Source organism: Anabrus simplex, chromosome 5, assembly GCF_040414725.1.
Source record: "Anabrus simplex isolate iqAnaSimp1 chromosome 5, ASM4041472v1, whole genome shotgun sequence".
NCBI lineage: Eukaryota > Metazoa > Arthropoda > Insecta > Orthoptera > Tettigoniidae > Anabrus > Anabrus simplex.
This window is the reverse complement of record NC_090269.1, coordinates 339,956,915-339,983,162: the sequence shown is the minus strand read 5'-3', so window position 1 is coordinate 339,983,162 and position 26,248 is coordinate 339,956,915. Positions and strand designations below refer to the sequence as shown.

Genomic DNA, 26,248 nt, shown 5'->3' with positions numbered 1-26,248 from the left:
GAGAAGGTATTTTTCTCGAGTCTCGCCCATGTCTGTGAATAGCGCAATGGCTGCTGGTACTCTCCTTTGCCTTGCCGTTAGTTCTGACCCTTCATAGCCATGCCACCATCTGTGCATAAATCCGACGTATTTAATTTGATGAGAAAAATTCGTTCGAAATATTGAATATTTCACTCCCTGATGTGTTGGTTGTTATTGTTACGCAAATAAGAATGTCCCCTTGCTAGTTTTTAAGCAAACGTAACGATCAAATAGCATTAAAAATCCCAACCCAGCGACGTCATTCGATTAATCTATTTATAGTGCAAACTTCACACACTTAATGTGACTGATAAGTATCTGTTTCACGTCATCGAAACTGTATCACCGAAACATCTACCAACGGTGTTACTTGACAAAGGAGTGTTGGAGACTAACCTGACAGATTCTTCATCAAGCAAACTACTGACAATATCGATTATCCAAGTTTTAATATGAGACTCTGCACTGGTATGGGCGTCACCAGCTCTGTCTGTATATCACCTTATTAGGTGTGAAAATTCATTATTGGATCCAACAAGAGTTGTTATAGGTTTCTGTGAAGCCAATTTTCGTTGTACTTCATATTGAAAAAATATTGTGTCATATTTCTCTTTGGAATAATCAAATGATCGTAAATATTTCTTATACGCCTCTCGGTCATGCCATCCATCAACAGTTGCTAGTTTCAAATGACCCCACGCCATAGGACATGTTTATGTCAAAATCACATAGTTCGTCTTTCATCTCCGGATAACTTCCCCCAAAATAACACCACACTTTGGGAGGAAACATAAATTGTTGTTCAACATATTTCCGTAAATCACACAAAGGGCTCGAGCGTCATGTGTTTCTGTGAATCACAAGTTCAAAAAGCTATCTTTGTATTTTAGTTTTTTGGAGGGGGGACATCATCCCCCCACACCACCACACACACATTTCTGTCACGTTTTACAAACAATGAATGAGGTAACACTACAGATTCAGAAATGGTTTCTCTTGCGGAAAACACTTCACACAAAGAAGCACTGGAGTACATTACTTGGTTATCATCTTTCCCTATCGTTGAATCACCGACGAAGTAATGCAGTGAGCTGAAGGTTTGTCCTCCTTTTCAAATGTAACGACTATTTCTTTCAAAGTGACTATTTGAAACTAGTGATCTATGCCTAAAATAAAAATCATACAGGTATGTGAGAATAACCGACTTTGTCTTTCATAAATCAAAGAAAATAATGATAAAGCAAATAAAATGTTTATAATAAAAGCAGCAAGTACCCGCGGGCTCCGCCCGCGATGTGGTATGTTGTTCAATAATGTCCCCACGGATGTACTTGCAAGGTAAGGAAATAGTAATTACTGTGGTAGTAGAACGTAATATTATATCAACAAAAACTTGAAAACATATCACAAGTAGAAATAGAATTATATTTGTTTTTCTGCAGTCCGAGCATTTTTAACTAATAATAATGCTATTGTTTTAAGTCCCACTAAATACTTTTGACGTTTTTTTTGTTTGTTATTTCGTCGTTACCGGGACATAACCTCCTACGTGATAATATTTTTGGAGATATACTGACCCGCAGCACATACATTATGAAGAGCGAGATTGCCTTGACAATATTGCACCTTAGATGACAGAACCTTACTGGCCGAAATTCTAAGCTAAAATATTTCACATAGGAGGTTTTGTCCCGGCAGCGATGATTTGCTTTACGTCGCACCGACACAGATAGGTCTTAAGGCGACAATGGGAGAGAAAAGGCCTAGGAGTGGGAAGGAAGCGGCCGTGGCCTTAATTAAGGTACAACCCCAGCATTTTCTTGGTGTGAAAAGTGGAAACCACGGAAAACCATCTTCAGGGCTGCCGACAGTGGGGTTCGAACCGACTATCTCCCGGATGCAAGCTCACAGCTGCGCGGTCCCAACCGAACGGCTAACTCACCTGGTCGTTTGACGGTTTTCGGAGACGCCGAGGTGCTGGAATTTTGTCCGCAGGAGTTCTTTTACGTGCCAGTAAATCTACCGACACGAAGCTGACGTATTTTAGCACCTTCAAACATCGCCGGACTCAGCCAGGATCGAACCTGCCAACTTGGCGTCAGAAGGCCAGCGCCTCAACCTTCTGGGCCACTCATCCCGGCAATGTTTTAACTTGTTGCGAATTACTGATGTAGATTTCTAAACTTTGTAAATGTTTTCTAACTGCGAAATCATTAATCCATTGCCGTACGAAAAACCATATTACGTATCGCAGTATTAGAAGTGTAAATGTATACATTACACGAAGATCGAACCCTGGAGAAGCTACATAAAACAGACCATGAGAGAAACAAAGAGCTTCTAAATTAATCCCTGCTACTTTCAGGAAATACTCTTGAACCACCTTTAAAGTCATCGCGATAGCTTCGTTGCTAGTTGCTTTACGTCTCACCGACACAGATAGGTCTTATGGCGACGATGGAACAGGAAAGGGCTAGGAGTGGGAAGGAAGCGGCCGTGGCCTTAATTAAGGTACAGCCCCAGCATTTTCTTGGTGTGAAAATGGGAAACCACGGAAAACCATCTTCAGGGCTGCCGACAGTGGGGTTCGAACCTACTATCTCCCGAATACTGGATACTGACCGCATTTAAGCGACTGCAGCTATCGAGCTCGGTGATAGCTTCGTTACACTGATGTAGTCAGCAACAGTTTCTACTAAGCATGTAGTTTTGATTTCCTCTATTGATGAATTTGGGTTAAACGATTCAGAGCAAACTTTCCAATTGCTGCAATCTACGATCAGAAGGAAGTCTCTGCAGGGTGGAATAAATAGTCAAAGAAATACATATTAAAGGCGTTGCTTTAGATCAGGGCCTCTCAGGGTGCATGCGCGTGGTGCATGCACTGTGCACGGTGCAAAAGACGACTTGGCTTGGTTGACCAGAGTGCAGTCCCCCCACTCCTCGATTTGGAGCAATAGCGCTTACTCTCTCTTTCCTCACGCCTCTCTCGCTCGCTCCGCCTGTCTCCCTCTGCCCTACTTGCGCCGTAGCGCTCCAAATCCGGGCTGAGTTGAGCCGAGTAGAGCCGAGTAGAGCCGAGCTTAGCCGAGTAGCCAAGAGACGAAGCGTTGATCCGAGCTATACCGAGCGGCACCGATGCACAGTGCACGGAGCTCTTGCGCCTCGCTCTGCACGCGTTAGATTTTGGGCGTTTGAGAGGCCCTGCTTTAGATGGTGGTGGTGGTGGTGGTGATTATTATTATTATTATTATTTTAGGAGGAAGTACAACCAGGCAACCAGCATCTGCATAACACTAATCAGAGAGAAAAAATGGAAGGGATCCTATACTTCGAAAAATGAAGGTATCGGCTAAGGGAATACAAGGACCGCGAAAGGCGTGAAAATGAAAGACTCCCTAGGTCTCGAGTGCTCTAGTATCGTTGGGGTAGGAAAAGAACAAGTGTTGACCAAGGGAGGTCGTATAGGATAGATGAAAGTGAGGAGCCTGGCCCAAGTAAGTGGAAGCAATGCCAGGGCTCTGCTAAGGGCCCTGCTGTCGACAACCCACGCTCCAAAATTCAGAGCCCCTGGTGCCCCTTTTAATCAACTCTTACGACAGTCAGGGGATACCGTGGCTGTTATTCTACCGTCCCCACCCACAAAGGGACATTGTTTTAGAATTAAGAAACGAAGATAAATGCAAAACTATTATACATACGATTGAAGCAAGAAATCCTCACCTGAAAGCAATCATTCCATGCGCATTCGTGGAATTGAGTTTAATTTTCCAGGGAATGAATTGCTAAATTGTATCATAGACCAAATTTAGCTGAACCGTAAGGTATCACAGCAGGTCTTCAAGGCTTAAAGGAGCGTATTTTGAGGACGCCGAGAAATGGCACTACACCATACACATTTTTTAAGGTTTCGCCGCTAATTTTGGGCCCTAACTCTTGCAGAGGTAGAGGGAAAGTTGAACATCTTGAGCTGGCGTTACTGTGATTATGGTTGGCCATTCCTTGATCAGTTTCCAATAGTGGGGAGTTAAAGCACGAATTTGACAATATAACTGCATCTACGACCCGTCTGAGTGCCTCGTGCCTCTCACCGCTGGGTTCCGTGGTTCAAAACCCCGTCACTCCATGTGAGTTTTGTGCTGGACAAAGCGGAGGCGGGATAGGTTTTTCTGCGGGTACTGCGGTTTTCCCTGTCATATTTCATTCCAGCAACACACTCTAATATCATTTCATTTCATCTATCATTCATTGAACATTTCCCCCAGAGGAGTGCGACAGGCTTCGGCAGCCGGCACAATTCCTATCCTCGCCACTAATGGGGGATTCATTAATCCTATTGCTGACCCGGTCCAATGACTGGAAACAGGCTATGGATTTTCATAGACACAAAACTTACCTACCAATTAAAACAACTGATTCAATCAATGTTGCAACGTTTACTACCGGAAATTTATCGCGGTAGTTCGGTATTCCAACGAGTAAAGAAAAATTCTTAATGGGCAGTTATTAAATACACAGCAAAACTACTAAAAGGAGGCAAACGCACCTAAAACTAGCTGAAGAAGTGCTAATAATTTACAGTGTTGTCGCTAGAAATTAGCTGCTAGGTGGCTGCAAATCGACTAGGCAATGGAGATAAATTTTGAGAAGCTTCGAACGGATTCCAGATATTCTCGATGGGTCAAGAATGGGTGAGAATGTGCAGTTTCGAGAAATAACTCGGACAATCCGTTCCGTGAACAGCCATTAAAACATGGTACGCGACAAAGTGTGTGCGACAGGCCGGCACGCTGCTGAGCCATGTCGTCTGCCTGTATCGCTCTACAATAATTTTGGAGCTAGCGGTAGCGTAATGTCCAAACGTTATCTGATAGACAAGGTGCGAAATTCAACTAGGCATATTTCCGTTCAGCATGTACTTTCCAGTTTTCGTATTTTGATTCTAATTCTTGTTTCTTATTATTTACTCTAAAGCGCCCGCGAGTGCCTAGCAAGCGTACGCCGAGTTTTTTGGGCTCCACGAAGCACAGGTTTGTAACCGCTGCATTTGGTTGTTTCTGACCACAGCTTTGGTCTTGTTCTATACACAGGTCCTCCCAGTGATAACATACGGGCTGGAAATGAGTTTGGAGCATCTATCAGCGTCCCATTCAAGGGTTACCTAAACTATTTGAGGCTGTGTGTGAAAAGAACACCGGGAATCTGCAAGACTTGCATACGAGCTTGCTTCAGAGACATTCCTAGTATAAGACTGTGTATGTTCGCAACAACGCGTGTAACTGTTACCATTCTATTCTTGTCGGAAAACTGTAAAGTTAAAACATATTTGTGCTCGGCTGACCTATCATTATCTTGGTGGTAATTTTATGGAGTTACTGTATAACCGTATCTGTACGGATGTAACTTATTCTGAACCTGTTAAGAACTTTGTATTAAATTGGTATGATGAAATAATTGTTTTAATAATCCTAATATTGTATTTTTCGTCAGCTGCAAATGATACAAGATGAAGGTTTTCAACCATCCTTCTCTGTAATGTCCAAATGATCCAAACTTAGCAGCGAGTTATTACTGCTTATTGACATTCATTTATCCAGTTTCAGTGTGAGTCAGTATAACAGTCACAATGCAACGTTATCCACATTACAAGTTTCAGGTACTGCACCTCTTGAACGTTTTCCTTCTATTTACGTAAATCCTTATACACTGAAAGTTTTGTTCAGATTCTTTATAGTTTAATACTAACATTCTCTCGAAGTGTTGAAGTGTTATGGAGGGACTGTGGATCAGAGTCCTTCACTTTGAAGGGTCACGTTTCTGGGGTAGCCGAAGAATGTCTATAGCATGTCCGAGAAGTTTGATTTCTTTACAACAATACCTTTGATTCTTTCAGGCTATTCCTTCTCTGTTCAATTTCTAATAAAGTGTCAAAGTTTGGTTATTACCCTAACGCTGTTTCCCCGACACTTATTCTTTATTTGTCTTTATACTGCATGTTTATTTCAACTACGCTGTATGGTTTTAAATTATTGTTAACTGCATATATCAAAAGAAAATATTGCAATACAATGCCCTCTCAGTAATCTGCGGTTTCCGAGATAATGTTAAATGGATTCTGTCTTATCTTATCTTAAAGTTTTGTTCACTGATATAAAACTTCTTAAACACAAGATATACTAGATACGTGATGTACACATATATATAGTCCTGACGCTCAAAGCATACCCACGCGGTATCCTCTGATCTCAAAACTTCGCCCACCCTGGTAATAATGAGGGTTGTCATTCTGCCCGCCCTAGTGATAATGAGGGTTGTCAGTCGGTTTCTTTCCTCTGGACACAAGAGGCGCGTGTCGTTTAAAAGGCAAGTGAGCTCTGTGAAAAGCAAGGTTGTCATATTTTGCGTCGATTATTTAAACATGTTAACATTTAATTTATTCTAAAGTCAAAATATAAATATAAAAACTTGATCATGAACCACAGCACACACCGATAACGCAGAATAATTTCTTTCGTGGTTAACACGTGCGGTGGTCGCAGATGTTGAAAGAAAGAAAGAAAAAACAGGAAGAAGGAATTAGCAAATAAACTCGACAAAGACTAAACTTAAATTGATACCAAAGTGGGCCTATTAAAATATTATACGTAATTTCATGCTGCTAATATCAGTGTCTCGCTTTCAGTAAAGAAAGGAAAAGTACAACAACTATTTACAATTTGTTTTATGTCGCACCATCACAGATAGGTGTTATGGCGACGATGGGATAGGAAAGGCCTAGGAGTGGGAAGGAAGTGCCCGTAGCCTTAATTAAGGTACTTCCCCAACATTTCCTGGTGTCAACATGGGAAACCACGGAGAACCATCTTCAGAGCTGCCGACAGTGGGGCTTGAACCCATTATCTCCCCGATACAAGCTCACAGCGGCGCGCCCCTAACCACACGGCCAACTCGCCCAGCAAAGGAAAAGTAAAATCACGAACTAGGGACTGGGATAATAATAATAATAATAATAATAATAATAATAATAATAATAATAATAATAATAATAATTGTCCGCCTCTGTAGTGTAGTGGTTAGTGTGATTAGCTGCCAGCCCCGGAGGCCCGCATTCCATTCCCAGCTCTGCCACGAAATTTGAAAAGTGGTACGAGGGCTGGAACGGGGTCCACTCAGCCTCGGGAGGTCAACTGAGTAGAGGTGGGTTCGATTCCCACCTCAGCTATCCTGGAAGTGGTTTTCCGTGTTTTCCTCTTCTCCTCCAGGCAAATGCCGGGATGGTACCTAACTTAGGGCCACGGCCGCTTCCTTCCCTCTTCCCTGTCTATCCCTTCCAATCTTCCAATCCCCCACCAAGGCCCCTGTTCAGCATAACAGGTGAGGCCGCCTGGGCGAGGTATTGGTCATTCTCCCCGGTTGTATAATTTCCAGGTGTGATTCCCATGGTCTCCACATCACTGCATGAAGTGAAATGAAAAGCAACACACTTCACAAATATTAATTAACGAAGCAAAGAAATAATCCAAAACTTTCAAACAGCGAACAAAGCAAGTGTGAATTGTCTGAGCAGAAAAAAGAGACTGACGTCTGTTTAACAAGAGGTGCATCGGCAACAGAGTTGTGAGGATTTCTGAAGGGGAATGCGAACTTCCGTTTTAAAGCCCACTGCCGTCATAAATCACCCCCTGCTAGGCAAGTGAGTGGCTAGGGAGATCAAACGTTTGCCGAACTCTTTGAATGCCGCTGGGTACGCTTTGCCCGTCTCAGCTATACTGTTATTTAGTGTTTCACCGCTTAAATGCAAATACAGCCATTTTTTATTTTCAATTTTTTTTACGTCGCACCTACACAGATAGGGCAGAAAATGGCTAGGAGTAGGAAGGAAGCTTTAATTACGGTACAGCCCCGGAATTTGCCTGGTGTGAAAATGGGAAACCGCGGAAGACTATCTTTAGGGCTGTCGACAGTGGGGGTTCGACCCCACTATCCTCCGAATGCAAGCTGAAACAAGTAGGTACGTAATCCAAACTGCACTGCCACTTGCTCAGTACAGTCAACTGAAAATGCTGTCCTATCACGGGTGTCATTTCCAATTTAACGTAACTCAAATGTTATTTAAACTTTCAATGATACCTAAACAGTCTTCATATAATTAGCACATTTCATTATCATATATCCGAGCTGTTAAATACAAATGTTTCATTATTCTCCTTCATAATCTGCTTACCCTCCAGGATTGGTTTTTCCCTCGGACTCAGCGAAGGATCCCACCTCTACCGCCTCAAGGGCAGTGTCCTGAAGATTCAGATTCTGGGTCGGTGGATACAACTGGGGAGACTGACCAGTAACTCGTCCAGGCGACCTCACCTGCTGTGCTGTACAGGGGCCTTGTGGGGGATGGGAAGATTGGAAGGGATAGACAAGGAAGAGGGAAGGAAGCGGCCGTGACCTGAAGTTAGATACCATCCCGGCATTTGCCTGGAGGAGAAGTGGGAAACCACGGAAAACCACTTCCAGGATGGCTGAGGTGGGAATCGTACCCACCTCAACTCAGTTGACCTGCCGAGGCTGAGTGGACCCCTTTCCAGCCCTCGTACCACTTTTCAACTTTCGTGGCAGAGCCGGGAATCGAACCCGGGCCTCCGGGGGTGGCAGCTAATCACACTCACCACTACACCACAGAGGCGGACTGTTTCATTATTGAAATTTTAAAACCTAATTCTTAAATAGAAACTGAACAACTCGTGTCGTTTAATTAAATATTTCTCTGATGCACCGGATTCTTCTAAGACTTTACAACATGGCTACGCTCACCCAACACTTTGTTTACGTGCACGAAGATCATGTGATTAAACTGTAGTTTCTCCTCGAGCGCGCACTTCCCGACATTGAACGTATTGCTTTGATGTTTTAATGTAATTTTTAACGTAGATGTTTTAAACATGCATTACCGGTAATGTTTATTGCAAAGCGGTCGGTCGGCATTTCCTAAAGAAAGAAATTGTGAATGACGAATTTACATATTTTCGGACGTACTCTGTTTTAAAAGAAAGCAATATTGAACACTTCTCCAAAGTTCGATCATATGCTGTAGTGGATATTAATAGAAATATACCGAAACGAGGTAAAATGTATGGGAATGCAGAGTGAACTATAAATACATTATACTGTAAGAACGCGAAAATACGTCTCGCAAACACACTGCATCCGGTGCTGTACGGTAAGGTTCATTTTCCTTCACACATGAGCATAGGAAAACGAACACAACGAAAATTGTTCTGATGGACTGCATATCCATATGTGGCTGGGAGGCGTGACCAGCCTTTTTTTTCTATTTGCTTTACATCACACTGACACAGATAGGTCTTATGGCGACAATGGGATAGGAAGGGCCTAGGAGTTGGAAGGAAGCGTCCGTGGCCTTAATTATGGTACAGCCCCGACATTTGCCTGGTGTGAAAATGGGAAACCACGGAAAACCATCTTCAAGGCTGCCGACAGTGGGACTCGAACCCACTATCTCCCGATTACTGGATACTTGCAGCACTTAAGCGACTGCAGCTATCGAGCTCGGTGACCAGTCTTAAGAACATAACGGACAGAAAGAGCATTTTTATATACGAGGTTTTGTTTCTTCAAAGACGATATAATTCTCAAATATTCACCAACTCTTTTATTAGTCACTGTCATTGGTAACCGCTTCTCATGCAATACTTCAGTCTGGGAGAGAAGACTCGAGTTAAGAAGTAATCTGAATGTAATTCAAAAATATAGGAACATATTTTTTGTTTCATAAGTATTTAGGTGGTTACGCTAAAATGCATTGTTCACTACCGGTACAGAAATTGTGATAAGAGGCATAACCACTCACAAAGTTTTTAATACATAGAAAAATTAACTATAGCCCTACTTTAGAGGATTTTTTAGTCCTATATTTTGAAATATCAATAACGTGATTGTATTCGCCTTCGTACATCACATTTCAGAGTTACATTTGAGATATTTCGTTCGAAGTAAAATAATATTTTTCTTACTAATTTTATTACATTAAAAATAGTGTGGGATAATTTTCACAGAATTATTGCAAGCTATCGTGAGATATTCAAAAAATGGAAGCTTCTCACTTCCTACTTATCTTCAGTCTCTTTAAGAATTTGCGACCGATAATCACTTCAAAACTCACGACTAAAGAATGACAGTAAACTACGGTGTCCCGCATTAAATTTGGTGCACCGCGGTGCATAACTTGCGAACAACTATTCTACATAACAGTAATAATAATAATAATAATAATAATAATAATAATAATAATAATAATAATAATAATAATAATAATAATAATAATAAGAAGAAGAAGAAGAAGAAGAAGAAGAAGAAGAAGAAGAAGTAGTTTGTGGACTCTCCGCCTATCGTCACTGCGGTCCACTACACCGCCGTGACAGTTCTTCGCTAGTCAGAACAAGAGGCAGTTGCGTGCAGACAGTGTAAATAGATGCACGCTCTCTGTTGAATGTGAGCGCTGAAACTTGTAGTACTTTGAACAACGGAAGAATTTCAAGTTCTGCCAAAAAATTAGGCAAACACATTAGCGAAACGTTTGCGATAACGAAGCCGAAATCACCCGTGTCATCACTCATCACCGAGAAAAGCCGCTAGAGGGCAGGTCAAAAGACTACGTGATTTCTCAACTGTAGGCGCCAGCCAACGAACTCATTGACTGTAGTACGGAAGTGTTCGCTGTGTTGCCTGCACTATAGGCGCCAGTCTATGAACTAACTGACTACTGTGTACTGTGTTGCCTGTACTGTAGGGGCCAGTTAACGAATATGCAGCATTGATGGCTTACTTCTAATACGACGTATGTCCCAATACTCTTCCTACCCATTATATTCGCAAAGGTTTCCTTGTCAGGACCATTACTTTTTCTTATTTTTATTAATGATGTTGCTAACTTTACATCCCAGGGGTAGATTGTCATCTTTTTCTGAAGATACCAGTATCTTCTATACTTCAAGGAAGCAAACAAAATATGCAGCACGGAGCAATTGAAATATGGCTCTGTAAAAATATATTAATAATTAATTTAACAAGGCCAATTATATTTTTACCTCATAAACATAAGTTTAACTCTCTTTTATATTTAAAATGTAATTATCTTGGGAATTGAATGCCTGGAGTTAATTATGGATGACTGACTGTCGTTAAATAACTGAGTTGAACTTATCTGTGACAAACTAATCCCAGATATCGATCGTTATTGGACCGAAGTATAAATTACCTCATGAATATTGAGTGATATTTTCCATACATTAACTGAGAGTAATATTGCGTGTATGATCTCCGTGTAGGTGCGTATTGCAACAATCATTCTGCAAAAAAAGGGCACTAAAATTACTTTTTACATTTCCAGAATTCTCCCATGTCCTGTCCCTGAATAGGCTTCGGTAAATAGCTTCATCGATCATGGCATGTTAAATTATTCGCGATTTGGTGCACCAAAATAGATTATTTACATTCTGTGATTTGTAATTACAATACAATAAATACTAGTGAGAACCAGCGGACAATTTATTTAGAAAAAATATGGAAGAAATTCATTGTGGCATTGTTCTGTTAGTCTGTATAATAAATTTCCAGAAGATATAAAGAAAACGCCTTCATTAAAAATGTTCAAAAATAAGTTAATAAACACCATTAGTGGGATTAAAACTGTAGAAATTCTAAATTTGATAAAGACGCTAGTTTGAGAATATGCTTACTTATAGTGTAGCAGTATGAAGAAATATAAACAAAATAAGTCAATTCTAAACCAAAACCTCAACAGCAGTATTGAACTATCTATGTTCACGTAAGAATTTAAGCATGTACATAATTAGAATAAATCAACATAACCATTATTTATTCATATAGTCAATTTACTGTTAATATGTGTATGATAATATTTCATATTATATTAATATGTTTAATAATGTTATTTGATTTTCGTCCCGCAAACTACTTGTACGGTTTTTGGAGGCGCCATGGTATCGGAATTTAGTCCTACACGAGTTCTTATACGTGCCAGTAAATCTACTGACACGTGGCTGACCTATTTGAGCACCTTCATATACCACCAGGATCAACCCTGCCGAGTTGGGGTCAGAAGGCCAGCGCCTCAACCGCCGGAGCCACTCAGCCAGGGACATAAATATGTTTATGTTATTTATGTATGTGCAATATGTTATTATTAGGATCTATTCGTGAATCTAGTACTGTTTAGATGTTACAAACCTGTAATATTAGTGTGAATTTTTATAAAATAATCTGAGGCAATTACATTATAATACTGGCAGGAGACGAGAGACGAGCTGCTCGATTAAGTGGTATGTTCCGAGCCGTCAGTGGAGAGATGGCGTGGAATGACATCAGTAGACGAATGAGTTTGAATGGCGTCTTTAAAAGTAGGAACGATCACAATATGAAGATAAAGCTGGAATTCAAGAGGACAAATTAGGGCTAATATGCGTTTATAGGAATGGGAGTTAGGGATTGGAATAACTTACCACGGAAGATGTTCAATAACTTTCCAATTTCTCTGCAATCATAGGAAAGGCTAGGAAAATAACAGACAGGGAATCTGCCACCTGAGTGACTGCCCTAAATGCCGATAAGTAGTGATTGATTGATTGATTGATTGATTGATTGATTGATTGATTGATTGATTGATTGATTGATTGATTGATTGATTGATTGATTGATTGATTGATTGATTGATTGATTGATTGATTGATTGATTGATTGATTGATTGATTGATTGATTGATTGATTGATTGATTGATTGATTGATTGACTTAAAATGCACCATAATGAGGTTTTCGCGCAGGTAGGCCCCTACATTGAAGAATACTTCTTTTGGAAATAGGATTCATTATCAAGTCACCGGTTTCACCGTTTACAATCCCAGCACATTATTTGCAGTATTGCTGATACTGTATCTTCACTGCTGAAGATGACATCGAGATTTTCTCTTAGTATATTTTCCTGTTTTACAATTTGCTTTATATCGTACCGACACAGATAGATATTATGGCGACGATAGGATGGGAGAGGACTAGGAGCAGGGAGAAATAGACCGTGGCCTTAATTAAAGCCTGGTCTGAAAATGGGAAACCACGGGAAACCATCTTCAGGGCTACCACAGCAGTGGGGTTGGAACCCACTACCTCCCGAATGAAAATTGACAGATACATATTCCCTACAATGCAGCCACTCTCTCGGTTTCTCTTAGTGGTTTAATATTGCTCTAATTTTGATGGGTTTTCAGCTGTACTTGAATGGGCTGGGAAGGTAATGGCCTTAATTACGGTTTATTATTGACTTTTTTTTTTTTTTTGCTATTTGCTTTACGTCACACCGACACAGATATCTCTTATGTCGACGATGGGATAGGAAAAGCCGAGGAAGTGGAAAGAAGCGTCCGTGGCGTTAATTAAGGTACAGCCCCGGCATTTGCCTGGTGTGAAAATGGGAAACCATGGAAAAACATCTTCAGGGCTGCCGACAGTGGTGCTCGAACCCACTATCTCCCGATTACTGGATACTGGCCGCACTTAAGCGACTGCAGATATCGAGGTCGGTATATTATTGGCATGTAAATATGGAAGGCCGGTGAAGTGCCACCCTCGTGGGTGCCTTAATTGGAGTTCAAACCCACCGTCTACTGTATGTAAGGTCACAGGTACATTACCTGTACTGCGTAGTTAACTCTCTCTAAGATAAGGAACTCTGAATCATCCGCAAGGCCAAAGAGAAAAATAATCGATAAGATGTTATCTAAATGCTGTTTCCATGGACGACAGCTTGTGATTATTTATAAACTTGTGTAGTTGTTATAGTATTTAACTGACCCGTGAAAACTAATTCCATTTGTTTTACTTGCTTACAGGTTACCGAGACACGCGTTGGACGTCAGTACATCTTAGAACAAAAAAGGGAGGAAGCTAAAATTTTAATTTAAAAAATCTTCAGGTATGTTTAATTTAACTTCCATTTTATATTGGCCCAAGATATGAACTTCTGAGACTAGTTAATTTCGGCCGAGCGATGCAGTTGTAAATTATATCTTCACTGTTATGCCAAAGCGGCGAATGTGGCGACATGCAAACATACATTCCTACAGTACAGTACAGTAAGGTTTATATTCCTTTACAGATGTACATAGAAAAATGAACTCAACGAAAATAGTCCTGGTGGACTGGGAGGCGTGACCAGTCTTAAGGAAAAAAATGAATAGGAAGACCATTGTCACATTCGCGGCACAACAGCGACGATACTTCAGAGGGGCCCTACCGACACATTGGCTCAGACACGGTCCAAGAGCTGAAAATTAAACTTTGGTATTCCAAAACTTCACGCACATGGTGATATCTCTCTTTCAAATGCTCTGCCAACTTTTAAGGATACCGCGAAGACGTTTAAACAATGCCTAAGATTTTGAAAGTTTTCATAATTATAATAGGCCTACTAGTAAGCCTATAATCTAAGTAAAATGCATTCTGGTCACAATCGCTACAGAATACGTACGGGCAAAGAAAGTCAAAGAAGAAGAAATGCGCTCCTTTAGATATTATGAGAAGTGGGTCGCAGCTTCTGTAATCTCAATTCTGAATCAGAAATTCTTCAGTCTAAATTACTTGAACCTAACTGCTAGAATTCAAATTGCCTCCTAGGCAACAATTTTAATCTAATTGACTTCAAATTCGGCACACAGGGGCACTCGCAGAGCATTGATAATTTTTAATCAATTATACATTTTTATAATAATTGGAACCTAACATAAATACTGTATATTATCTTGAAAATTAAAAATTATAAATAAAGAATTTTTACACCTGAAACATTTTGAAAATGGATCATTTTTAAAAATCCGTAATTTCTGCTATATTACTTCGATTTATCGTTTTAGTTTGAGACGTAGTAATTTACTAATACGATTTCGTATATTTAAGACTAAAATTACATAAACTTTAATTTTCCGTAGGTTTATTTTTAATTCGTAAGAGATAATAATAATAATAATAATAATAATAATAATAATAATAACAGGTAATCATACGGCCTCAGCTATCACGTGCAGGCATTTTGATGTGGTACCATTTAGGCTACCATCTTGTCAATTTCGATGTTCCATTTACTCTACCAGACGATAGACTAAACCAGATCTCCATTGGGCGACCTATGGCTCTGTTTTTAATTCATTCTGTCGGTAAACACCAAATGTGTCCCCAGAGATCTTTCATATGCCAATGATTTCGACATGGAGTGTCGAATGAAGGCTTTTTCGTCCTTCAAAATCTGACTACCTCTGCCAGGAATGAACGCTCGATCTTGAGATCTAGCGACCGATACTCAACTATTGATCGACAGCGGTAATTATAAGGGACAACAAAGCCTGTCATACTGTGCCGTTTGCTACTAGCTGTTTTTGTACGTAACACCGACTCAGGGAAGTGTTATGGCAAAGATGGCGTAGGAACGTGCTAGGAGTGGGAAAAATACAGTCCCAGCGTTTTTATGGTTTTAAAATGGGAAAAATGTGAACATCCATCTTAAGGACTGCTGACAGTGGGTTTCTAACCGGCCATTTGCCGAATGCAAGCTCACTGTTACACGGCGCGGACCGCGCAGTCAACTCATCTGGTTGCGCTGTTTGCCTGTTGGACTGGTGGTGTGAATAGCCTACTGTTTTATGAGTAAGTACAACTTGGAAACCACTCTCTCTTAATATTAAACAGTCAGGCTGAATGGCTCAGATGGTTGAGGCGCTGGCTTTCTGACCCCAACTTTGCAGATTCAGTCCTGGCTCAGCCCGGTGATATTTGAAAGTGCTCAAATATGTCAGCCTCGTGTTGGTAAATTTACTGGCATGTAAAAGAACTCCTACGGCACTAAATTCCAGCACCTCATCGTCTCCGAAAACCGTAAAAGTAGTTAATGGGGCGTAAAGCAAATAATATTCACATTAAACAAAAGGAAAATGGAAGAGGCCCGACACTTCGAAGAATGGAGGTATCGGAAAAGAAAGGCCACGAAGGGCGTAAAAAGAGGTGTCGACAACCTAATACTGTTAGGGTTGGAAGAGAACAAACGTTGAGATGGGGATGGCGGATAGGAAAGATAAAAATGATAAGCCTGATACAAGTAAGAGGAATCAATACCAGATTCAGCTAGGGGAACCGCGGCAGCCAAACCACACTCTCAAGTTGAGAGCCGCTGCTCCTTCTTTCAGTTGGCTCGTACGACAGGTAGTGCTGTATTGCACTATGCCCACTCAGAGGAGATGCCAGTTGTACGATACGAACTTTTGGTTTTGCATCTGCGGTATACCGGGTAACACTATTGCACCTGACATTTAAACGCCACTTCTGCCCTTCCTCTCCCCTCAAACCTCACTGTGTAATAATAATAATAATAATAATAATAATAATAATAATAATAATAATAATAATAATAATAATAATAATAATAATAATACCGGGCTGAGTGGCTCAGACGGTTAAGGCGTTGGCCTTTTAACCCCAACTTGGCAGGTTCGATCCTGGCTCAGTCCGGTGGTATTTGAAGGTGCTCAAATACGACAGCCCCGTGTCGGTAGATTTACTGGCACGTAAAAGAACTCCTGCGGGACTAAATTCCGGCTCCTCGGCGTCTCCGAAGACCTTCAAAAGTAGTTAGTGGGACGTAAAGCAAATAACATTATTATTATTAATAATAATAATAATATTTTCAGATATATTTTGAAAAGACAGAATACATGATCTGCAACAATGCACCAAAATCCATGAAATCAAGATACGGCAAAACTAAACGAGTATCATGATTTAAGTACCTTGGTGAAACAATTCAGGAAAAGGGACTCGAAGCAAAAGCCAATGATATTAGAGGCCAAAAGATGGAAACTGCACATCAACTAACCCAAAATATCTATACCAAAACATGTATGTCCAAGCATAAAAAACTGAGTCACTACAATACGGTCAGTAAACCAGAATGTCTTTATGAATGAGAGACGCTAATTTTGAACAGGAAAGGAGACATTGAAAACGCAAAATCATAAGAAAAATTCTAGGCCAGAAACTTACCAACGGACAGTACCAACTTAGAGGCAGACAGCAAATCAAACAATACACAAATATTCACAGCGATATCAGAAAACGCAGGCTAAGATTCTATGGTCATATTAAAAGAATGCATCCAGACAGGCTTACCAAGCAAATAGTTGAATTCTATGAATATAGGGTAAGTCTAAAAGAGACACAATGAAATGGACTGGCGAAATTAAAACCGATTTGAAACAGGCAGGAATTACACCAGCAGATCTCCGAAACAGGGTAATCTTCAGATCCAAAATTCATAAATGGTAAGTTGACCAAGAGGAAAGACCAAAGAAGAATACAGGAACAACCTGGTCTGAAGACGGAAAGGAAGCCCACAGTAAAAGAATGAAAGAAATGTGGGCGCAGAGGAAGTCAAATGCACGCGGTTCGAACCCCACTATCGTAGCCGTGAGTCTTCCAGGAAACTGCGGAAGAGAGACTGCGGTCCGCAGGGTCACCACGCGCAGCAACTGCGTCACGTCACCCTGGTCCAGTCACTTCTGTGGTTCGCAGAAACTCACCGTGAGTCACCCTGCGTCACCTCACGGACCTGCGTCTCATTTTGCGGCCGGCCTTAGACTACGCAAAGTACGTAGAGGCGTGCATTTGTGATTTTGGTTGTTCATATTATTTCTTTTGGAAATATCATATTAAACGTATTTTTATCTAAACCACCATAAACTATATACTGTGTTTTGAGGAACAATTAATATACAATATAAAGCAACAGAATTCCAATTTATTGCAGTTAAATGTTTTATCTATTGATGAATAAAAAAATAATTGTTTTGAAATGAGAAATTCCAAAAATAAACTCATGAGACAAATACAAATTATCTGTAATGGCTAAACTGAGATATACAAATTGAAAACAACTTATTTCCATACAGAAAAAGTGCATTTTAGTGAGAAAAACAAGTAACAAATAATGTGACGAAGTCATGACGAGGGGATATGAGAGAAGGTAGTAATTATGAGTATTATTATTTTTTCTTTTTTGCAAGTTGCTTTACGTCACCCCGACACAGATAGGTCACAAACTGTGTACTGAAACTGCGATCCAACTTGCGACGATTGTCGCCATGACTCACTCTGCCGTGAAGAATTCGACGTGAGTCACCCTGCGTTACCTCACGGACCTGCGTCTCATTTTGCGGCCGGCCTTAATGGGCTTATTCGCATGTATAAAGTTTACTAAAGACAGCTTTATCCAACCCGTTCGTCCTACTGCACCGAACTGCTTCATTTTTATTGTATTCTCTCCGGAATCACCTACCGGTGAATCATCAAGCATTGATAGTTTTCTAAAATTTAGTCACCTTTGAGTAATCATAAAAATCATTAAATGATACTCCAAGCGAAGGCTTACCCTAGCCCGCAATACATTCTGTACTTAGCGGATTGCACAGAGTTACCGAGCAATATCTTTACGTAATGATATCGGCGAAGCTACGCGATTAAAACTGACGGTGACTGGAGACAAACCTGCAATTTCAACCAAACTTGGTACACATGTGATATTACTATCTGTAGAGAAACACCGTGGGAGTAAGGCACATCTAGCTCCCCTACGGTTGTAGTAGGGTGGGAGTGATATATAATAATTATCGAAATTAGTATTAAAGCCATAATTTTCTGGATCCCTGAGACGAATAGTGACACTCCGGATGACATTTAAGTCCAAGTCCACTCCATCAGTGTTGTGGCGCTGGGGATGAGATGTATGTTGGGTATTCAGCCCGAAGGCTGATTTAATCCTCTACAGCTCCACCAACAGCTGTCATCTACGATTGGAGGTTGGGAAGGAGTGACATGTAAAAGTCACCGGAAACGACCAATAGTAGTGTCGAATCCATACTTTTCAAGGTCACTGAGATAAAATGAGACAGTCTTGATGCCTTTTAAGTCCAAGTTGAGCTTCCTTTGACATGCGGATCATAAGGAGTGAGAAAAGAAATGTCCAAAATACCGATATTAGTATGGAATTCTAATATTTCGGTTTCGCTAGGCTGATTGGTGACAGTCCAAGTGACATTTGGAATCTATAGCGCGACATAAATATATACAGTTATCGCTTATTTTTATTATCTGAAAGGATCAATTACACTGACTGACAGAGCAAATGCAACACCAAGAAGCAGTGGTCAGAACTTTATGCCAATTGCAGGGTAGACTGACGTCACTGAGGTATGCTCATGATGTGAAATGCGCCGCTGTGCTGCGCACGTAGCGAACGATAAATGGGACACGGCGTTGGCGAATGGCCCACTTCGTACCGTGATTTCTCAGCCGACAGTCATTGTAGAACGTGTTGTCGTGTGCCACAGGACACGTGTATAGCTAAGAATGCCAGGCCGCCGTCAACGGAGGCATTTCCAGCAGACAGATGACTTTACGAGGGGTATGGTGATCGGGCTGAGAAGGGCAGGTTGGTCGCTTCGTCAAATCGCAGCCGATACCCATAGGGATGTGTCCACGGTGCAGCGCCTGTGGCGAAGATGGTTGGCGCAGGGACATGTGTCACGTGCGAGGGGTCCAGGCGCAGCCCGAGTGACGTCAGCACGCGAGGATCGGCGCATCCGCCGCCAAGCGGTGGCAGCCCCGCACGCCACGTCAACCGCCATTCTTCAGCATGTGCAAGACACCCTGGCTGTTCCAATATCGACCAGAACAATTTCCCGTCGATTGGTTGAAGGAGGCCTGCACTCCCGGTGTCCGCTCAGAAGACTACCATTGACTCCACAGCATAGACGTGCACGCCTGGCATGGTGCCGGGCTAGAGCGACTTGGATGAGGGAATGGCGGAACGTCGTGTTCTCCGATGAGTCACGCTTCTGTTCTGTCAGTGATAGTCACCGCAGACGAGTGTGGCGTCGGCGTGGAGAAAGGTCAAATCCGGCAGTAACTGTGGAGCGCCCTACCGCTAGACAACGCGGCATCATGGTTTGGGGCGCTATTGCGTATGATTCCACGTCACCTCTAGTGCGTATTCGAGGCACGTTAAATGCCCACCGCTACGTGCAGCATGTGCTGCGGCCGGTGGCACTCCCGTACCTTCAGGGGCTGCCCAATGCTCTGTTTCAGCAGGATAATGCCCGCCCACACACTGCTCGCATCTCCCAACAGGCTCTACGAGGTGTAGAGATGCTTCCGTGGCCAGCGTACTCTCCGGATATCTCACCAATCGAACACGTGTGGGATCTCATTGGACGCCGTTTGCAAACTCTGCCCCAGCCTCGTACGGACGACCAACTGTGGCAAATGGTTGACAGAGAATGGAGAACCATCCCTCAGGACACAATCCGCACTCTTATTGACTCTGTACCTCGACGTGTTTCTGCGTGCATCGCCGCTCGCGGTGGTCCTACATCCTACTGAGTCGATGCCGTGCGCATTGTGTAACCTGCATATCGGTTTGAAATAAACATCAATTATTCGTCCGTGCCGTCTCTGTTTTTTTCCCCAACTTTCATCCCTTTCGAACCACTCCTCCTTGGTGTTGCATTGTCACTGTCAGTCAGTGTACAATCTGGACTAACACTAGGACAAAGTTCCACGCGAACAAAAATAATCAAAAACTACGACTTCTAATTACAAACCCAACAATAACTCTAAAGCTACAAACCATTTTTTTAAAACCGAGCAAATTGTTGCGCGGTTTGGGTTACGGTTTTGCGGTTTTCTTGTAAACGCATAAACTGGTGGTGCTGTTTCAGCATGCAACTACCCTTCGAGTGGAAGACTACACAGACAGACAGACAGACAGACAGACAGACAGACAGACAGACAGACAGACAGACAGACAGACAGGATACTCGACAAAAATGTTCTTGTTTCCTGCTAGTGGCTTTTGTAGGAAAAGGCTAGGACTAGGAAGAAAACGGCCATGGCCTTAAGTATGTAAGCATTTGCTTCGTACGGAAATAGGTAACCTCAGGACAGGTGACGGTGGGGTTTGAACCCACGTGTCCCCCAAATGCCGAGCTCGGCTACACAGAAATATCGCCACCCCGCTGGGCTCTGAATGTCGGTAATACAAACAGCAAATTAAAAAATACATGGGGTATTAAATAAGTCTAATTTCCTGTAAAAAAAATTTCCTCAAGACAATAAACTAAAAGCATAACAAACGAACGTTTGTCCGCAGCATATTGCAATGTATCAGTGAAGGTGTGTAGTTTGAGATTACTGGAAATGTTGGTTGGTAGACCTAGCTGATATGTTTTTTACTTATTAATTTCATTATTTAGTAAATTATATATTTGTTCATATTTGTTTGTTTTGTCCCATTATTCATTCATTTATTCTTTTTCATTCATTTAATTGTGTATGTACTTCGTTATGTATCATAGCAGTTCTGTTTTAATTATTTAATCATTTTTATTTGCTACATATTCATTCCTTTATTTAACTACTTATGTGTTTGTTTCATTCCTTTATCTATACAATTATTTAGTTATTTATTTATTTGATTTATTGATTTACATGTTTTTGATTCAATAAATAAATAAATAAATAAATAAATAAATAAATAAATAAATAAATAAATAAATAAATAAATAAATAAATAAATAAATAAATAAATATGAATCAATATTTAAATATAAATGTTGGTAGCGGTACTTAGACGGATTAAGTTGAGTGTAAATAGAGAAATTCTGTTTTTCTTTTTTGTTATTTCATTCCGTGTGCTATTAAGTTTATTTTTATTGACAAATCAATGCAACTTCATTCATTATGGTTTATTATATATAACTTACTTTTTACTTTAATGTGTTTTCATATTATGTACTGTTTATTATTATTATTATTATTATTATTATTATTATTATTGTGATGTTATTCACTTAGTCCCTCCATCGTGTTTTAGGTCTGCAACGGCATGATATCTACGTTCTGGGTGGCTCTGCTGCTGATCATCTGTACGGTCCACGCGGCGGGGCTGTCCAAACTACCGACAACCAGAGTACTCGACAATCATGGGCTCCACCTGGAGTACATCCCTGAGGAGAAATTCTCCCGCTACAGCCAGATTACTCATCTCATATTATCTAACTGCTCAACCTCCTACATCCATCCTCGTGCGTTTTGTGGTCTACCATTACTACGCATGCTAGATTTGTCAGATAATGACATCCAGCACATCGATCTTGAAACATTCCAGTGCACTCCGAACTTGAAGGTGCTCTCCCTATCCAATAACGTAAACCTGGGACCTAAATCACAGGGAGTATTCTTGCGCAGTGATTCTATAAGTTATCTCGATATCAAGAATTGTGGATTTGAATCATTTTCTCCGACCACCTTTACAGCGTTGAAGAAACTCAAGCTTGTCGTTGCTTCTGATAATCTGGCCTGTCTGCCTTCCAGAAGGAGCGAATGGGGTGTGAGGACAATGCAGTGTGGAGACAAGTTTATTCACAGTCCCTCAACTGAAAAGTACCATAGGGATTTGGTTACTGACCCAGATAACATATCATATCTTAAGATACAAAACTTTTCTTCGACAGTAGTTCCAGAGAGATTTTTGGACAACAAGAACTTCAGTCATTTGCAAGTTCTTCAAATGTCCGGACTAAATATAATATATGTACATTCTTCGGCATTCTGCGGCTTAAACTCCCTCCGTAGTTTGGACTTATCGAGTAATGATCTCCAATACCTTAGTCCGGACACTTTCCACTGCATTCCTTATCTAGAAAATCTTACACTTTCAAACAATCCTCGTCTTGGGTTTGGACCTCATAGAACTTTCCTATACAGCAACTCCATACGGAACCTGTATATCAGTAACTGTGGATTTACTTCTTACGCAGAGGAAATGTTGTCCTCACTGAAGGATCTGAAATATGTTGATGCTTCTGGAAACACAATTTGTTCACAAATAGCAGAAAATCTTATGCATATACAGAGTGCTAGTTGTTCATCCAATGCGACAAGTGAAGTTCTAAGTAACAAATATGTTAGTATTAATTTCATCTCAGAATATTTTTTCTCCGAGTCTAAATGGGAGAAGGTGAGAAGACTGGACCTATCTAATCGTAGCATATCCGTCATTCACCCCAGTGCGTTCTGCTTCCTGCCGTTCCTTCTTGAACTGGACCTCTCTGATAACCAAATTCAGTACCTGGACCCGATGACGTTTGAATGTAATCCGTTTCTGGAGAACCTGTATCTAGCGAACAATATGGAGCTGCAACCAGAGCCCAATGAAGTTTTTCTTTATAGCAAATCATTGATTTACATAGACATAGGAAACTGCAACTTCTCAGCGTTTACAGACAAGATGTTCTCAGGAATGAAAGATCTAATATTCATAAATGCAGTTGGAAATCCCACCTGTTCACAGACGACATTACACCTACGAGATATAAGTAATGTTCCGTGTACTGATGTGTTTGACTACGAGGTCAATGCATATGAAATTCCGAGAGATAGCAGAATTCGAACTGAGAGGGATCATGCCCAATCAGCAGCGCAGGTTCAGGAAATATTTCAAGAAACACCATCATCGAGATGGATTCCACAATCAGGCGGGGGAATAATGACAATGCTCATTATAGCTGTATCTGTCGTGAACGTGGTACTTGTATCTATACTTATGATGGCCGCAATCTGGTACATGAGGCAGAAAGCTGTCTATAAAGAATGTGGTATGAAGAAACCCTTATTGGACACTCCGTAAGCATTCACTAATTTATCGACGAAGTCAAGAAGAAACATTTCTTGTGTCATACAGGATGAAATTTACTTGCTTATCAGCAATGTAACAAATCGGAAACGTGAACTCCGAACTAGCTTCCTGGTCGTAGACATAGAACCGTCCGTGATCCTTTGAGTTTTGAAGATGAGGAAATTCACATACCCTATATCTTACTACTGGTTGTGCAACCGATCTATCGAGCAGTCGCTCAGCGTCCTGAAGGGGAAATTCACTGATATGATATTTTCATCCGTCTTCTTAAAGTTGACGGTTTTCCTACTGTGAATGTTGAAAGCATTGTTGCAATCGGGAGTTTTTGTATTTAATCATCGTAGAGTAATATCAGAAATGTAAACAAAATTAAACCCTTCTTTCTCTCGTCGCAATTGAGTATTTCCAAAGTGATCTTTATTTGGAACAGACAGAGCTCAATTCTGAGAGGGTCACATTATGTTGATGTTCATTAGCCAAAGCTTTGAAATTACTAAAAATAATACCACTTCTGGAAATGGCACCAGTGACCGAATTGAGAGTCAAAGTTGTTATCACTTGTTTCCAGTGCTCCCTAGTTAAGTGTCTCTAAATTAATGTTTTGTTCTGTTTGTGTTTTATTGTGCGTATTTATTCATAAAAGTTGTTAATTAAACAGTGTGCCTTGTTTTCTAAATGAAAAGATGGTTTTAATTTTACAAATTATTAGTGTAGAATTAATCACTTTGTGATTCCATTTAAGAACATAGAATATTTTGCGCAAAGTCCTTTCTGCGCTCAGGAATATTATCATCGACCTTTAGCATCCTAAATTCAAATCTCGGCAGTTGAATACGAACAAAGTGGAGAGGAGAACTCTTGTTCCTCTTCGCTCGGAGTCTCACAACATTTCAGCGTGGATTGGTGAGCATGGAGTTCCAGTTTAGTCTGGGATTACTTCCACTTACTTATACCAGATACCTCCTTTAAATATTTACTATCCGACCTGTCTTTATCAGCCACTTATCTCTTTGGTCTCCGGTGTTATTAGGTTTGCAAAGAAAAGGAAGTACCCGGTGTCCACAATTAAACTGACGGTGTTCAGCCCAGCACAGCACGGGCTGTAATGATCGTGGGAGTCTGTAATTTCGTAACTAAGCAATGCACAGTGTGCCACAAAAATTATTTGTTTCAAGTCCTTCCAACAGGCGCAAAATATGGCACAGCAAGCAGTCAGGGCGTGCAATTTTCCGTAACTCTAACGTCAGGATGTTCTTCCAGTGGAATTGCTTTGCCATTTCCATTTCTTTGGTTGTTGCGGGAATAGCCATTGCATTCAGCTTACGTGATTGTTCGATCTGTTTTTAAAAGCTCCTTCATTCTTTGTTCGTTTTTTTGTTTGGCCTCTTAGCTGACAGTGACATCTGCACATTATAGGAACCTCCTTGTGCAACATGCGATTCCAGCTTTACAAGAACGCAACTTTGACCAGACCGTTATTTTCATGCAAGATGGGAAACATCACGTGGCGTTTACCAGGTGAAGGATTTACTGCGAGAAACCTTCAGTAACGGGCACATCATCTCTGGGGATTTTCCAGGTGCGTTACCTTCAATATCCCCCGATCTAAATTCATGTGATATTTGAAGTATCGTGTCTATGAGGGACATATCCGGTCTCTGCCTGATATAAAGGCTAGCATACAACAACATACCGCTCTGATTTCACCCGATATACTGTACCCGCTCAAAGCCTGAGTCCCAATCAGCGTTTATCTCAGGGGTTGTTACGGTCCGAATCTATCGCAACTGATAAACAATAAAAAAAATATGAAGATATAAGATCTCCAATTAAATGTATGGGCGCCATCCAATCAGTACTACAGGGTTGAACGGGACACCCTAATCATTAACTTTAAGGCTCATCGTAAAAACACACAAAAATATATTAAATCAGATCAAAGGGAAAAAAATGGAAGGCTCCGTCCTAGGAATATAACACACAACAAAATCCGTTGACCCTTATTTTACCGGTAATTTGGCAAATCATTCCTGAAAATTTCACATAATATTTTACACTTTTGAACACCCATCCACTTGGGTGGTGGAACCGTTGATTTCTGAGGGTTACAATTCGACCGTCGTGTTAAATCAGATCAAAGGGGAAAATTGGAAGGCTCCGTCCTAGGAATGGGGACGGATATTTAAACGGTCACCAAGGGTTTACTATGCTACAAGAACAAGAACCTGGAACTGTTTTCCTTGAAAATGCTAAAGGAGAATTTTATTTAAGATAGAAATATAACACACAACAAAATCCGTTGACCCTTATTTTGCCGGTAATTTGGCAAATCATTCCTGAAAATTTCACATAATATTTTACACTTTTGACCACCCATCCACTTGGGTGGTGGAACCGTTGA

At 40.9% G+C, this 26,248-nt stretch overlaps 1 protein-coding gene across 1 annotated transcript in view; it reads left to right on the top strand.

Annotated features, from left to right (window-relative positions):
• The window catches only part of LOC136874888 (insulin-like growth factor-binding protein complex acid labile subunit), a 60,039-nt gene extending 35,645 nt beyond the window's left edge, over positions 1-24,394 (top strand). The window contains exons 3-4 of the mRNA XM_067148593.2: positions 13,943-14,025; positions 22,024-24,394. Of these exons, the coding sequence (XP_067004694.2) occupies positions 22,036-23,838 (1,803 nt within the window). The 5' untranslated portion in view covers positions 13,943-14,025; positions 22,024-22,035 and the 3' untranslated portion in view covers positions 23,839-24,394. The remainder of the gene's footprint in view (positions 1-13,942; positions 14,026-22,023) is intronic.
• The last annotated feature ends 1,854 nt before the right edge of the window (positions 24,395-26,248 follow it).